The sequence below is a fragment of the Dendroctonus ponderosae genome, unplaced genomic scaffold (genome assembly GCF_020466585.1).
Source record: "Dendroctonus ponderosae isolate FM_Combo_2020 unplaced genomic scaffold, Dpon_F_20191213v2 Dpon_F_20191213_1, whole genome shotgun sequence".
Classification (NCBI taxonomy): Eukaryota; Metazoa; Arthropoda; class Insecta; order Coleoptera; family Curculionidae; genus Dendroctonus; species Dendroctonus ponderosae.
In genome coordinates, this window is record NW_026017110.1 from 38,896,466 (window position 1) to 38,910,195 (window position 13,730).

At 33.4% G+C, this 13,730-nt stretch overlaps 1 protein-coding gene across 5 annotated transcripts in view; it reads left to right on the forward strand.

Annotated features, from left to right (window-relative positions):
- LOC109540373 (RNA-binding protein Musashi homolog 2) overlaps positions 1 to 13,730 on the forward strand; it is a 220,508-nt gene that overhangs the window by 178,129 nt on the left and 28,649 nt on the right. The window contains exon 1 of one of the 5 annotated variants that reach the window (XM_048661739.1): positions 6,146 to 6,446. The exons of 3 other annotated variants lie outside the window; for them this stretch is intronic. In XM_048661739.1, coding sequence (XP_048517696.1) covers positions 6,376 to 6,446 — 71 coding nt within the window. In that variant the 5' untranslated portion in view covers positions 6,146 to 6,375. Of the gene's footprint in view, positions 1 to 6,145; positions 6,447 to 13,730 lie in introns of those variants that run through there. One more of the 5 variants, XM_048661740.1, reaches the window with a different exon arrangement.

Here is a 13,730-nt window from a genome sequence, read left to right on the forward strand (position 1 = left end):
TTGTTAACAAAAAAGAGCTCCTGATTTTTGTGTGTATAAAAGCATTGTTTTAAAGTAACACAAAATCGATTGATTTCATAACCTAATTAGGTCTTAGAACTTTAGAGTTTATTTTCACCTAATTACAAAATGGTTTACTTTATTTGTAAATTAAAAATCTATTAACAAATCATTAGTTTTGAATGAGTACCTCATTTAATAACGTATAAAATTGTTTACATCAACTTGTAATTCGGAAACTTCCTGTTGCTAACAGGTAAAGGGAATATATTTAAAATTACTTGGTATTAAAGCCTCCTACACAAACACCGGGTATATAATTAGACGCATGTTTTAAGATATCCAGTTTTAGCCAAATAGTACGAGCAGTTTGATCACTTTGTATTCTGAATCTTTAAAGCTACCGAATTTTTAAGTTCGAACAGGATGTGAATTCCTATAAGGATGTTAAAATTGTCACATTTGTTGATCTCGAGAACTCAGCTTTAATGATTTACAAATAGTAATGTTTGGATTTGGATTAAGTTCTACCAGAAATGAACAAAAATAAGATTGCCTTCGTGTAAAAATCTTCAGATTCGTTAGGACAAAAGAGCCCTCACTCTTCTTCTTCTATCAGTGAATACGCAGATTCATTCAGAGTTTCTCGAGAATTAACCCCTAAACCACGTTCACACAATGATAAGAAACTGAAAACTGCATTTTGAACATTTAAAATATTCGCAAAATAAACAGAAAGTAAAGCTGTTTCTAAATTTTTCTTGTACTCTTCAAGTGAGTGTCCAAATCTTCTCTCCCTACTGGACTCTTGACTCTGACTCTCTCGACGACTGAACTCAAATTTGAATCACCCAGTACTCAAGTAGTGCACTGAGGTCCGACTTTTTTTCATCTTCAGTATTCTTCAGTGCAATCTATTGGATTTCTATTATATTGTTATATTGAGCATATTCCACCATTGAGACCTTACTATTTTCCACAAATATTGGAGCAAATCGTTATTATAATCGAAGAATCAAAGACAGAATGTATTCTATACTTTCGATAAGATGAAAAGGTTTGTGAATCACGTTTTATTGGTGCTGAAACCTCTGTTTATGAAAGTAACGGCCTTCTAGAAAGAAGGAAAACACGCCTCGTTTTCTTTTCGTGGCGCCACTATGCCATAAACTAATATTATATTCATGTATTTAAAAAATATATGCAAAGTATATCATGTCCAGAAAAACAAACAGTAGTTGTATCTTGAAGCTGAATATTGATCGTTTATTGTAAAATGTCAATATCAAGTACTTTGAGTAAAAAAAATTGGAATTTGTCATAAAGTTAAGAAATATGTATACTTAATCTTCGGTAGTCGGTTCCTATAAGCCCTTCGACGATAATGCTAAGTGGGCGGCTTACTCTACAGAATGAGTCATACACTTTTAAAATATTGCTTAACAAATCTGTATTTTCGACAGTATTCTTTATTAAACAGACCTCATGACAATGTAGGTATTGAAGTCTGAAAATGATTTTTAAATTTATCAGCGTTAGAAATTGTGTTAAAAAAACTGAAAGGAAAAAACTTTTACCACCGTGTGTCTTATGAATGAACCGTTTGCAGATCGGTTTTCATATGGACTTTTTGCCGTATTTCTGGTTCATGCTGTACATGCGGAGTCTGCATAAATGCAGTGTGCACTACTAACTTTTTATTATTATGGAAACGATGCCGAATAAATTAGTAAACTATGGTGTAAACTATTAGTGGTATTGTTTCTTTTGGTGAAATTGATCATGCAACTAATATCACAATATCATTAAAAAATTAATTTTTATAAAGGGAAAATATTCAAGGAAATGTTTGTGCTAATCTTAATAAAACTGTTTTTCGATAATTAAGATGCTCTCAGAAACATAACTATTTAAAATTTTAACGTTTGATCGCGAAGCTAAAGTACGAAAGCAACTTTGTATGTTTTTTGTAAAGCAACTTGTATGTGTAAACTGATAATAGTTTGCGCAATCAACTATCAGCATTTTTCAATAAGTTTTTCAATACGTTTTTCATAAAGTTGAAGCTCATGTATGGAATTTCCCTAAAGCTGGTAGGCCATCAACTTTAAGTGAAAATGAAAAATTTGATATACGCCTAGCAGTGGATGAACATGTACATTGGTCAAGTAATGACTTAATTGCGTTACTTATCAGACTTCCATGTAGAGATTCAGGAATGTTATGCGCAACGTTTAAAGAACCATGTAGAACCATTCAGAATGAATGGACACCATTTTGAAAAAAACTGCATATTGTATTGCTAAAATTGCCACAAACGTTAGGTTTCAAACGATTCTTTTATCAAATATACGGTATCAAAAGGTTTTTCCAGTCTGCACTTCCTTCCAGCACTTATGATAAATTTATCTCAATTTTGGTTGTTTTACCAGTAACAACAACAAGCCAACTTATTAAGTTCAACATTCACATAAATATTGTACATTAAACTGGATTTGTCCACTGAAGAAGTTGTAGTTTTTTTTTGGATTAATGATTTCGTTTTCTAACCTCACAACAAAATGTGAAGACGATGTTTGGCGGTCACGTGGGATATTGGAATCTCATTTATCTTACAAACTGCGCATGTCCCATTAGAATAACGCCTAACGCATGAGATAAGAGTTAAAAGTTGGCAACTTTTCTAAGCTTTATTCCTTAAGCGTTAGGCACTATTCGGTTTATAAACACTTCTATGGACTGATGCGCAACAAACTTTTAAGATACGCCTTAATCATTAAGCGTTATTCCTTATTCTCGAGTCTAAACCCACCTTCTTGATTTCTACTTTATGCTGGCTGTTGACATTTCTAACATCCGCTAGCACTTTTTTTTATTCAGAGTACTTTTTTTTTATTAGCGAAAATAAGAGTACCCTGTAGAATAAGGGAATTTTGGCTTCTGAATTTTTAGTTCTATTCTTTTTTTACCTTAAAGAACACTTGATTAAGCACTCAGCGAAAAAAATGCCTGGATGCAGGAAATTTTTGAAATTCGCTTTTCCAAAACGACTTATTTAGGCCCGAATTCAAGAACGACACTCAAACATCACTCACACTAAAATCAGACTCATCTGATCCTAACCGTATTTAGAAACCATTTTCTTAAATTAGTGACTAAACTGCCCCTAACTTTGAATTGAAGACATGCGCGTTAAGTACCATAAGTGAGTGAGGAATTAGAGTGGGTTTTCGTCTTCTCATAGCGTACTCAAGATTTATTTTGGTGCATTTTGCACCAATTGAAATCCGGCAGTTTCATCAAGTTGCAAGTTTTCCTGTAGTGATTAGGTGTATAAATGGCATCCACATTGAAATAGCGAGCCAAGGTGGATCAAATGCATGAACAATGAACTGTAGGGGGAGAGGAAAGGATAGATGTCTCAAAACGTGCAAGCTGTAGCTGGACCGAACCTAAGGATATTGTTATTCATTAGCCAGGCTCTGATCATGATATCAGAATTTTTTATGCCAGTTCCATGGAGACAGTGCTTACACCCACAATAGGTATACGTATAATTCAAAAACCTTGAAAAATCCAAAAAGAGGAGCCGATCAGCGATATAAAAAGGCATATATTTTAACAAGGAATGTTATTCAAGGCCCTTTTGGTGTATGGAAAGGTCGCTTTGAACGTTTAGAAAAGTGCTTGCAAGTATCATTACGACATACCACCAGAATGGTTGCTGCTACACCGGTGGTTCATAATATTGCCATTGACACCAGCCAGAAGATCGATGAAAGTATAACTATGGAGGAAACTGAAAGGTTTCGGCAGTACGAAGCGCCAAGTATTTTTCTAAATTGGTTTTTTATCTCAGGTCTTTTTGCTTTCACTTCCTCCTGTTTTAGAATTTCTTTGGCAATGGATATAGGAACGTTCTGCTATTCTGAAATTGTTTCTCAGAACTCGACATGAAACTGCGCTTAGCACTCATATTGTTATACATAATTAATAAACGTGTAGTAAACGTACTTTTTTCTTCAAACACCCATAACAAAACAAGTGAAAATAAATCTGAACTGATGTTAAGAAACCGGAATGAACTTATAAGAACACTTTACTTCACTTATGAGAACATAACCTACTAAAACTGTTTCCTTTGAACCAGTGGTCACTCAAGTGAGTAGTGACTCATTAGGGTCGCTTTTGAATACCAAAAGCTTTAGTTAGGGACCATTTTCAACCTAACGGGAGTGGCAGATGAGTGAGAGTTGGATTTGAGGTGAGTAGCGTATGAGTGGCGTTCTTGAATTCGGGCCTTAGACACAAAAATGAGATTGTCCGGTGCTATTTACTGCTAAATCGTGTTTTGGTCTAAATAATTCACAACTCCACATGCAAAATTGTCGCTAAGATGCATAATAATTGTGTTGTTCGAAAAAGTTTGAGCATCTTTTCTAACGTCGCCCATTGATTGAGGCTATCCAGCGCGTGTATAATAAGATGGCCGCAACAACGCCGGAAATTTACCCTAAAAATGGTGATTTTCCTCCAACTTTGTGAGTATTTTTTGGCTTAATTTATGGACCATTCAGGAATGTTGTCTGCTAAAACTGCTTAATTAGAAGTGTTTTTTAAAGTAAAGCAAGAAAAAACAAAAAATTAGAAAGGACTCGGACGACACGATCACCCGAATGGGGTCGTTGCACATTTTTTTTTTCTTTCATAAAATTGTAATGTAACGTCCCGAAGCAAAATTCTGCTCCGCCACATTCATCGCTTATACATGTTTTTATGCTCTAATGCGTATATTGTGTGTTGGTTTGCTTGTTTCTCAATTATTGAAATTAAAATGGCTTATAAGTACTGTATGGTGCCATAGTGTACAAGTACCACTACGTCAACACTAGGAAAACATTTGTAAAAGTATCATTGAACAAAAAGAAATGGAAATTGTGGTTGAAAGCAGCGCGGCGAAACTGCACCGATCTTTCTGCAAAAAGTAACATTTATGCCTTAATAATAAAAGCAATAATATTTATAGGGTTCTTAACCCTGTGTTTTCGTTGGATTTAGGTTTCACCTCTGCTTCATTATGTGCAATTTTTGTTTATTTTATTTCACAGCTTGAAAAAGACATGGACATTTTTATGGAGTGGAAAATAATGGGAGTTTAGAAAAGAATAAAAAAAGATGTTGTTCCACGTAAATTTGCGTGCCAAAAAGACAGAAAACAAAGTAGTCACGCTCAAGTACGAGGCGTAGTTTTGAAACGTAATAGACTTAACATTATAAATGACGCTTTAGACGCTTTAGATGCAAGATTATACCTGGGTGTAAATAAAGCTTTATTTATAATTAAGCTACTTAGAGAGACTACAAAATTGGGTTTTGTAAATATTTATCTAGTTCTTCAAGAAATTCGCCTTCACAAAACTTTTGCTGAACTAGGTGATGATTTCGAATTTTCCGCAAGTACAACGAGTAGAATTTTTGCAAAATCTTTTCCATTAATTAGCGAAATGTAAAAGAGTTTAATAGTCAGGATGTCACCTAATAAAGTTAAAAAAACGTCTAAAAACCTATATCTTTTCGTGCACATTATAGTAAAGTTTACGCCATAATCGATTGTTTAGAAATTTAAATTCAGAAGCCGGAAGATCCAGTCAAAGAAGCTCTTGCATGGTCAGATTACAAGAAAGCTAATACCATAAAGTATCGATATCGTCAAACCCCAGATGGCATAATAAATTATATTTATTCTGCCTTAAATGTTAATGTATTAAAAACGCTTAGCTTGCTCCTATTCAATATGCAAGTGTACATTCTGCTGGTTATGGGCATATAACTAGCGTAGGATTTGTGCCACTCTACGTCACAGCCTGTAAAACAACGTTCTCGCGTGACTCGCGTCATTTTACAAGCAAATCTGGTAACTTTCGTTACCTTTCTTTGATATAAATTTTTTTTTTTAGAAATTTGCTTTAGGCATTCTTCTAAACGACCCTCACGCTATGTTTGGGAGAAGTTTGAACCAAAATAAAATTTGTGCAACGACCCTAATTTCGGTTTCGATGGTTCCCATATCCGAATTAGAATTCGAGACCAGTCGAATTAATAATGGTTCGTTCAAAGGCAGCATGTGGTGCGGTGGGTCGGGTCCGGACAAAACAGGCGGCCCTTCTGCCTGCCTCGACGAATTCACTACATAACGACAACGTGCAGCTGCCTGAAACTAACTAAAATCAGTCGTTGCGAGGGTTTCGAAGGGCGAGTTTGTGTTTGCTGTTCTGCTCCGTTTCGTTGTGCTTTACGTTTATTTGATACCGATTTCTTAATTTCGGTTTTCTAACTGTACTTTACGGTGTTTGTTTCGTCGCGTTCAAATCGAAAATGTACGATACTTCTTCGATTAAAGTCACGGAACTATTTCCATACGCGGTTCCTCCGCCGACAATGGTCGGGTAAGTCCACCACACCAACCAAACCTTTTATTTATTATTTTATACCTGACTGAATGGTCCACGTTCGTATCGAGCATGTTGTGTATGTAATGTAAGATCCCGATCTTAGTTTCAACACTCTGTAATTCTATTCGTAAATACTGCATCTTCTTCTCTCTACTGTGGAAAGTAAATACAAGTACAATGAGGTGTATAGATAGACCTTGTAAAATTGGAATCTTTTAGCGTTATGGTTTGTTTACAAATGTTCACCGACCCAAGGAGATATTCCCTTGGTGGCAGCACAAATCACGGTGCCTTGGCAAGCGTGATGGTTTCAATTCGCATGCAAACGATATGATACAGTGGAGTCGCAAAAGTGTCCATCTTGTTCAAACCGGTTAATCATCGTCGAACCCAATTGCGGATTTGAGTTTCTGCAAATGGTTCGATCAGGGGTTTTTGAAAAGTAATCGTTTCCGACACGATTGTCTCAAATGCGGTTAATTAATAAAATCAATAAACACTGGCAATTTACACAATCATACACTACACAAGCTTCTACTAAATCTAATTAAAGGTTAAATATCTATTAAAAACACCGGAAACAGGAAAAACGATGAAAATGTGCTGTAGGCCTTTCCACCGTTTCTGTTATTTTCTTTGATTTTTCATAAATTGCCGAATTTCATAGAAAGTACTTAACTGCAGAAACCACATTTTAAAATACTTGTTGCTAATTAATTGAATTACTGCTTTTATTATTTTTCAAATGTCATTTGCACGTTAAAATTCTCAAGAAAGTAAGGGAAAAAAGAGAGAATAAAATAGGACGAGCAACAAATTTAATGTGGCAAAATGAAAGTCGATTTACAAATGAACTGCTTTATCTCTGAGCATAAATTAAATTACCTTTTCATTACGGATTTAAACCATATTAAGGGGAAGTCATTAAAAACACAAAAATCATTTAAACACACTTAGCCAAATTAATTTGGCAAAAACTCGTCAACTGAACACAAAAAATCGTTTCTGGCCAGTTATACTGAACAGACACCATTTATACTTACATTAGTTGATCAACTGATCAACACCTTGTTGAAAATTATAAATTGATTTCATTCCTATGCGATTCCGGATTAAACAATTTTGCAACGCCAGCATAAGGTTCGTTCTCACAGCCGAATAAACCGATTTCTAACAATTAATCATGCGCAATAAGGCAGATTGCTGTTCTTACACAAATTTCTGATTGATTTGCGATCTTCGGCTTTTTATTTAATTTGAATTTTTTATTAGTTTTAAATATTTTTAAAATTCAAATTAAAGTCATTAAACAATGAGTGATTATGAATCGTCGGACGAATTTGAAGTTTCTGAGTTTCTGACTCAGCTACCAATATAGAGCAGAATTGAGGAACGAACAAGACCCAAAAATCAAAACTTGTATACAAGCATGCTGTTCGCACAGCATATATTTTTTTCTTAACCGACCGTCAAATCGATCAGAACTTTAAATATTTTGCATCTGTGCATTAAAACTGGAGAAACATTCACAAACCTGTTGGAAATTGGCTGTGAGAACAAACCTATAGTGTCAATAGCTCTGTATTTTTGTGCTGCGAACCAACTGAAAGTCGCCTACGTGGTCACATAGTTTGTTGTTATTGTGTTATTGGTTTTGAGTTTTTCTCAGGTTGCCGGCAGTAAATTTTCCATTTTCTAATGATTTTTAGTCATTAATTTGAAACGAAAATTTTCTCTAAGTGCCCTGAGTCTTGGTATTCAATCACAAGTTTCAGAAACCTTGAATTTTAAAGAAAATGGGAAAATTGCTGCCCGGTAACCGACATTAATTAGTATATTTTGTATATTTTTGCTCGTCTTCAGACACCAGCGCTATTATTTTAGATAGCTTCTTAGAATGTTCATTTGCGTTGTTAAAACTCTAGCAATGATCACACCACTCCGAATTGCACCGGTATTATACAATTTACGGCAATTTTTATATTAACAAATGAAAATTATTTGTTTTAAATAAATCTGCATGCAGTGAAATAGAGATAAATACCATATTTCCCTCTGCTAAAAATAGTAAATTAAATTAAAAGTGGCAGAATTGCCTTCAGAACAACCAAATCATAATCAAAGCCAAACGAGCGATTAAGCATTTAGTAGAGGAAGTTTACTTATCTACTAATTGATCTGTTCACTTATACAACTAACATGTGTGTAAATGGATATCTGATTTGCTTTGATTCTCATAAGAACCAATAAACTTTAGGCCCTTTAAATAGATGCAAATATCGACAAAACACAAGGAAAAAATTGCCACAAACATAAAAAACTTTTATAATTGAATTGGAAAACTTCTAAAACGCGGTAGCGGGAATTGAACCCAACCGTAATGGAATACGATAAAAAATGGAAAAACTTGCACAAAAGGGTCATTGTATCACACATAAGCCAGGAAAATTATTGAAACGACTTGGACATTGTTTGACTGTTGAACTTTTCCCTCTCTAAGCACTGTTTGAGTTAAGTTCAAAATCATTAACACCCTTCAATTATCTCAATTTTATGTTACTGGTGAGTAGTTCTAGCAGAGCAACTTCACATTGTCGTCGTTCTTATGTTCTGGGTATGTGTCACTGTGTGATTTTTTCAAGGTACTTTTGTTTCCCTGTTTTCTTACAGCGACTTCATCAGAAACTGACATTACAACAAAACCTGTTGCCATTCAGAGCACAAATGATTTGTTCCAAGAGAGTTCTGTACATATTGTTGTTCTCAATTCTCAGATGTTCTTGAATAAAAGCAGTTTTAACCGAAAAGATGGAAATAACTGTTTCACACGTGTTTTTTCTAGATATCGAGTCTGTCTATCTAGTTTCTTTTACAATCTATTGTTAAAGTCTCAGTGGTTCGAAGAAGGTCTCGGCCAAATGTGTTAAGTGCCTGCAATCTACCTATATACGATTCCTTGTAAAATTGTCTCACTTTATAATCCCAGTTACCTTGGTATTAGAAAATTATGTGTTCTTCGAGAGGATCCAGCTGCTAGAATTTGACCGAGAACTGTTATGGCTTTATTCAATGGGCCACTTTCACACGGTCGTAAATTTTATAGTTAGAGTGTGCAAATGATCTGTTAAGTTTCCCCAATTTTTTTTTTTGAATTTCTATTTTTTTGGAATTGTGGGTAAAAGGGTACTGCTTTGTACTTGATTCATTTTGCTCTAAAACCGCTCCAAAATAGTCAGGAAAGATTCAACCAAAGACTATTTTTAAAACTGAACTTGATGCCGTCACATGCAGCAAGTTCTAATTGAATATTCTACATTAATCTGGAGTTAAAACTCATCAATCTTCTTCCAAAATATCATAAACACGTGGCATGGTTCATAGAGCAATAAAATTCCCTCCAAAAAATTTCGCTGTTTGCACAGTTCTAGTCCTGCTCTGTTTCATTTTCCTTCGGGTTTTCTGGTGTTTCTTTTTTGTCTGTCTGGTGGTTCGGCAGGAGTCGGCGTGGCGTGCCAAACTGACGACTGTCTCTTCGTTCCTCGTCTAACAAATAGGAGAACTTTGTAATGAAAGGAAATCTATAAAATATTTCCGTTAACCAACTAACTAAAAACATGTGCATCAATTATAAATGTATGTAGAATAAAATACTATCGCAGGAAAGTCAGCAATTACTATTACTACACTTAATTGCCTTTGTCGTTTGGATATTAGATTTCGTAGTTGGTTGTTACGCCAATGGTAGGTATGTCTGACCGAACCCTTATCTGGTTCGTCGGAAATGCGGACCCTTTTCTTTTGTGCGAAATTCGAAAGCGATTGTCACATGGCATCGGTTACAACCTCTTTAGTAAACGTCTTTGGTTGAAACTTTCCGTCGCTTTATCTCAACTTTATAATTTCCACGTGAAATATACTCAACATTTTAAATCATCAAATTTTCTCACGGAAAAGCAACTATTTTAATACTCCCTTAAAGTGATGATAATCTAATCAGTTTTATCACTGTATTAAAATGTTCAAGAGCAATGGTTTAGACCAGAATGTTTTCCAAAAAAAAAAAAATATTTGTTATTTCAGTACACAATAATAATACATATTAGTAAAAGAAACCAAATACGCAATTCAGTGATCATTTAAGAAGTCGTAGTCTATGGATCGCCGGGAAGTCGTACAAAATTCCATTGGAAACGATTCGAGGACACAAACCCTTAGTAATGAGCCAATAATCGTATTACGTTAGCAACTGAATATTGGTAAAAACGGAAACTAAATGCTTTAAAAAGAAATTTAATACAGCTTATCAAAGAGTTCTACGGAATGCTTTATATACGGCGGCTCAATAATCAATGTTTATACATAGTGAGTTTATTAATATAACATTTATTTAGAAACGGACGTTTAAAGTACGTTGAATCTTTGACAGATTTGGAAGAAGAACAATTTAATTTAATTGAAAGAACACTGATAAATTATTACTAAGTGTTAAGATGGAACATCGAATTTTCGGTTGTCTGATTAGAACGCTTACCCCTAAACCTAATTGATTGCTTTCAAACTGCAGATATAAAAATATGCTTTCAATTAATTAGATTGGTCGGCAAACAAAATTTATGTTGTGGAAATACGTGTATATTTGCGTTTACAACACTGAACATTAACATACAAGTAGTTCTTCAGTTTTTCCGCTCTTACTTAAGGTACCTAATTGAAAATATGTATATTGGTTTTGGTATATATTAATTTGGTAAAACTTATATAATTACCTAGAATTGTGCATTAACTAAAAATCGCCTATAGCTGTAGTTAGTAGGACAATACAAGACACTTTTGAACAATGGCATTTTGAAGTCGGTTCAGAAAGTGTCTTGATCGTTTATTTGTGTACATTTGTGTTAATATTTTGTCAATTTTCACGTTGCAAACTGCCCTTATTAGTCAGAATATGTTTTTGTTCCCGATAAAATAATGGCACTTTGCAACTGACTTAGCTTAGACCGTAGGCTCCATAGAATAATCCCGTTTTATGTGAAAAAGACATATAGCACAACAATCTAGTAATAAGTTACGTAGGATATGACAAGTTCGTAGTTACTTTGTATTTACGGTCTGTGGGTGTTTTTCTTCATTTTCGTTTAAAATTTGTTGCACGCATTTATTCTAGATTATGTTAATCTTTTGGAATTATCTATAAATCCCTTCCATTTCCACAAGCTATAACATTATTGAGATCCGGTAACGATTAAAATATACTCTTTCCAAATTGCTTAATACGATTTGTTTTGATTTTCACTAATGGCGAAATACCACATAACTCATTATATCAATTTTATCAATTTTTTTAAAAATTTAATAAACAATTGCCATTGCTTTTTGTACACATACTTATCAGCTCTAAATAGAGTATCTTCGTGTTCGTATGTTCTAATTTTTATGGCTTTATTATCGAAGCAGACCGGGCGCATATGCACAAAATTCAAGTGTGTTTACCTACATTTAAAATCAGAATTGGTCAAATATTTGGAAACAACAATATCACATGTTCCACACTTTTATTTTATTTTTTACTTTTGCGGTGCAAAAAGTTTCAAGAAAACAAAATTATTAGTTCTGCTCAGACATTTTAGTATGAGAGACAGTGGTGATGTATATTCTAAGAAATCGTTGAAAACTACATACAAATATTTTTTATTATTTTTTTCTTTTTTTCTTCTTCTTTCTTTCTTTCTTCTTTTTTCTTTGAATTTTTTGTTAAATCTTCATGTCACTATTAACTATAGTGAACTGTATATCAAAGCTACTAAATACAGGAAGTTAAAGTAAAGCAAATATGTTATTATCTTTTTTAAAGAAATGCAATTGTTTTTAATAATTTAAAAAAAATTGTATTAGATGAGATGAGATGTAAAAGTTAGATTTCTCATGATTTAACTTGCATAGATGCACAAATTAGTTTGCCAAATACAATTCAATGAGTAAATTCAAAAGTCACCCACTTTGTTATTTTCTAAATTTTAATATTCAAATTTAATTATTGTCACTGGTATGTTGCACTCACTCCGTGTGTCTCAAATGAACCTTTAAGCTCACTTCAGTACACTAGAAATTAAATCGCGAGATTCAGAATAACTGTTGCCAATATATGAATGGCATTTTTGATTCATTAAAAACCATAATCACATGAATAATTTAAGTAAATAATAAATACATTTTTTAAATTTTATTTTGCAATGAACCAACTAATCTTATTGATGTTGGTGTAGATTATTTTGTTGTGTCTGTATTCTATTGCGTAACTCGTTCGATTTTATTTCTAATACATTTTTTACGCTTTAGATATACAAAAGGTTTGCCAAAGTTTCCTCAAATAATTGTCCTTGTCAAAATGTATTTCCGACATTTTTTTTATTATAAAATGCCCTGAAATAGTCTACACAAAAGATGTACCCCTATACAGTGCGCGACGCTTGATTTTCCTTGTAATTTCTCGTTTTGAATAATTCTCTTCTCAATAAGCTTGGATTCGCCCTCTTTCTTCTAAAGATACAGTTTTACCGCGCCCCATGTCAATACCAATTTCTATTAGATCTGTTGGTGAGTGAGAGTAATCGAGCGGACTGTAATTTTTAAATTAAAAGTTTTTTGCTTACCACCGCAACATTTTCAACCAATCATTCGAATTTCAAAAATTCGTTACTTACTGGAGTCATAAAATGGAACCACCACAAACACAAATTGAACTGGTTTCCTAAAATAATTTAAAAAAATTAATTTTTTCTAAATTTATTTATTACATAATATTAAAGAAAATTAAAAGGTTCAATATCATCAAAATACAGCTCTCAAAACTCGTTGAAATATGTTAAATTAGTTAATAGCCAAACAGTGAGATGGGATGGAGTTCCTGGTATGAATGAGTATCATCAGCAAAAAATTAAGTAATTTGAAGGAAATAATTATCACATTTGTAATGTTTTTGTAATATTCGTGATCACAAACGTTATTTCGTGTCGTAAGTACTGAAATGGTATATAAAACAATAATGGTATCTATCGGCATAAATAGAATATTTTTGAGACAAAATTATAGAACATATCTCCAAAAAATATTAGACTAGGCGCGAAACTACCAATATTCTGAAAATTTACAATAATTCTAGGTTGGATTGGTGGATTCTAATATCGAAAATATGTTGAAAAACTATTTCAATCTTCTGTTGACCGAAACCATTGTACATTTTATTGTTAGATCGGTCTCATAAAGCCCTTATAATCACAT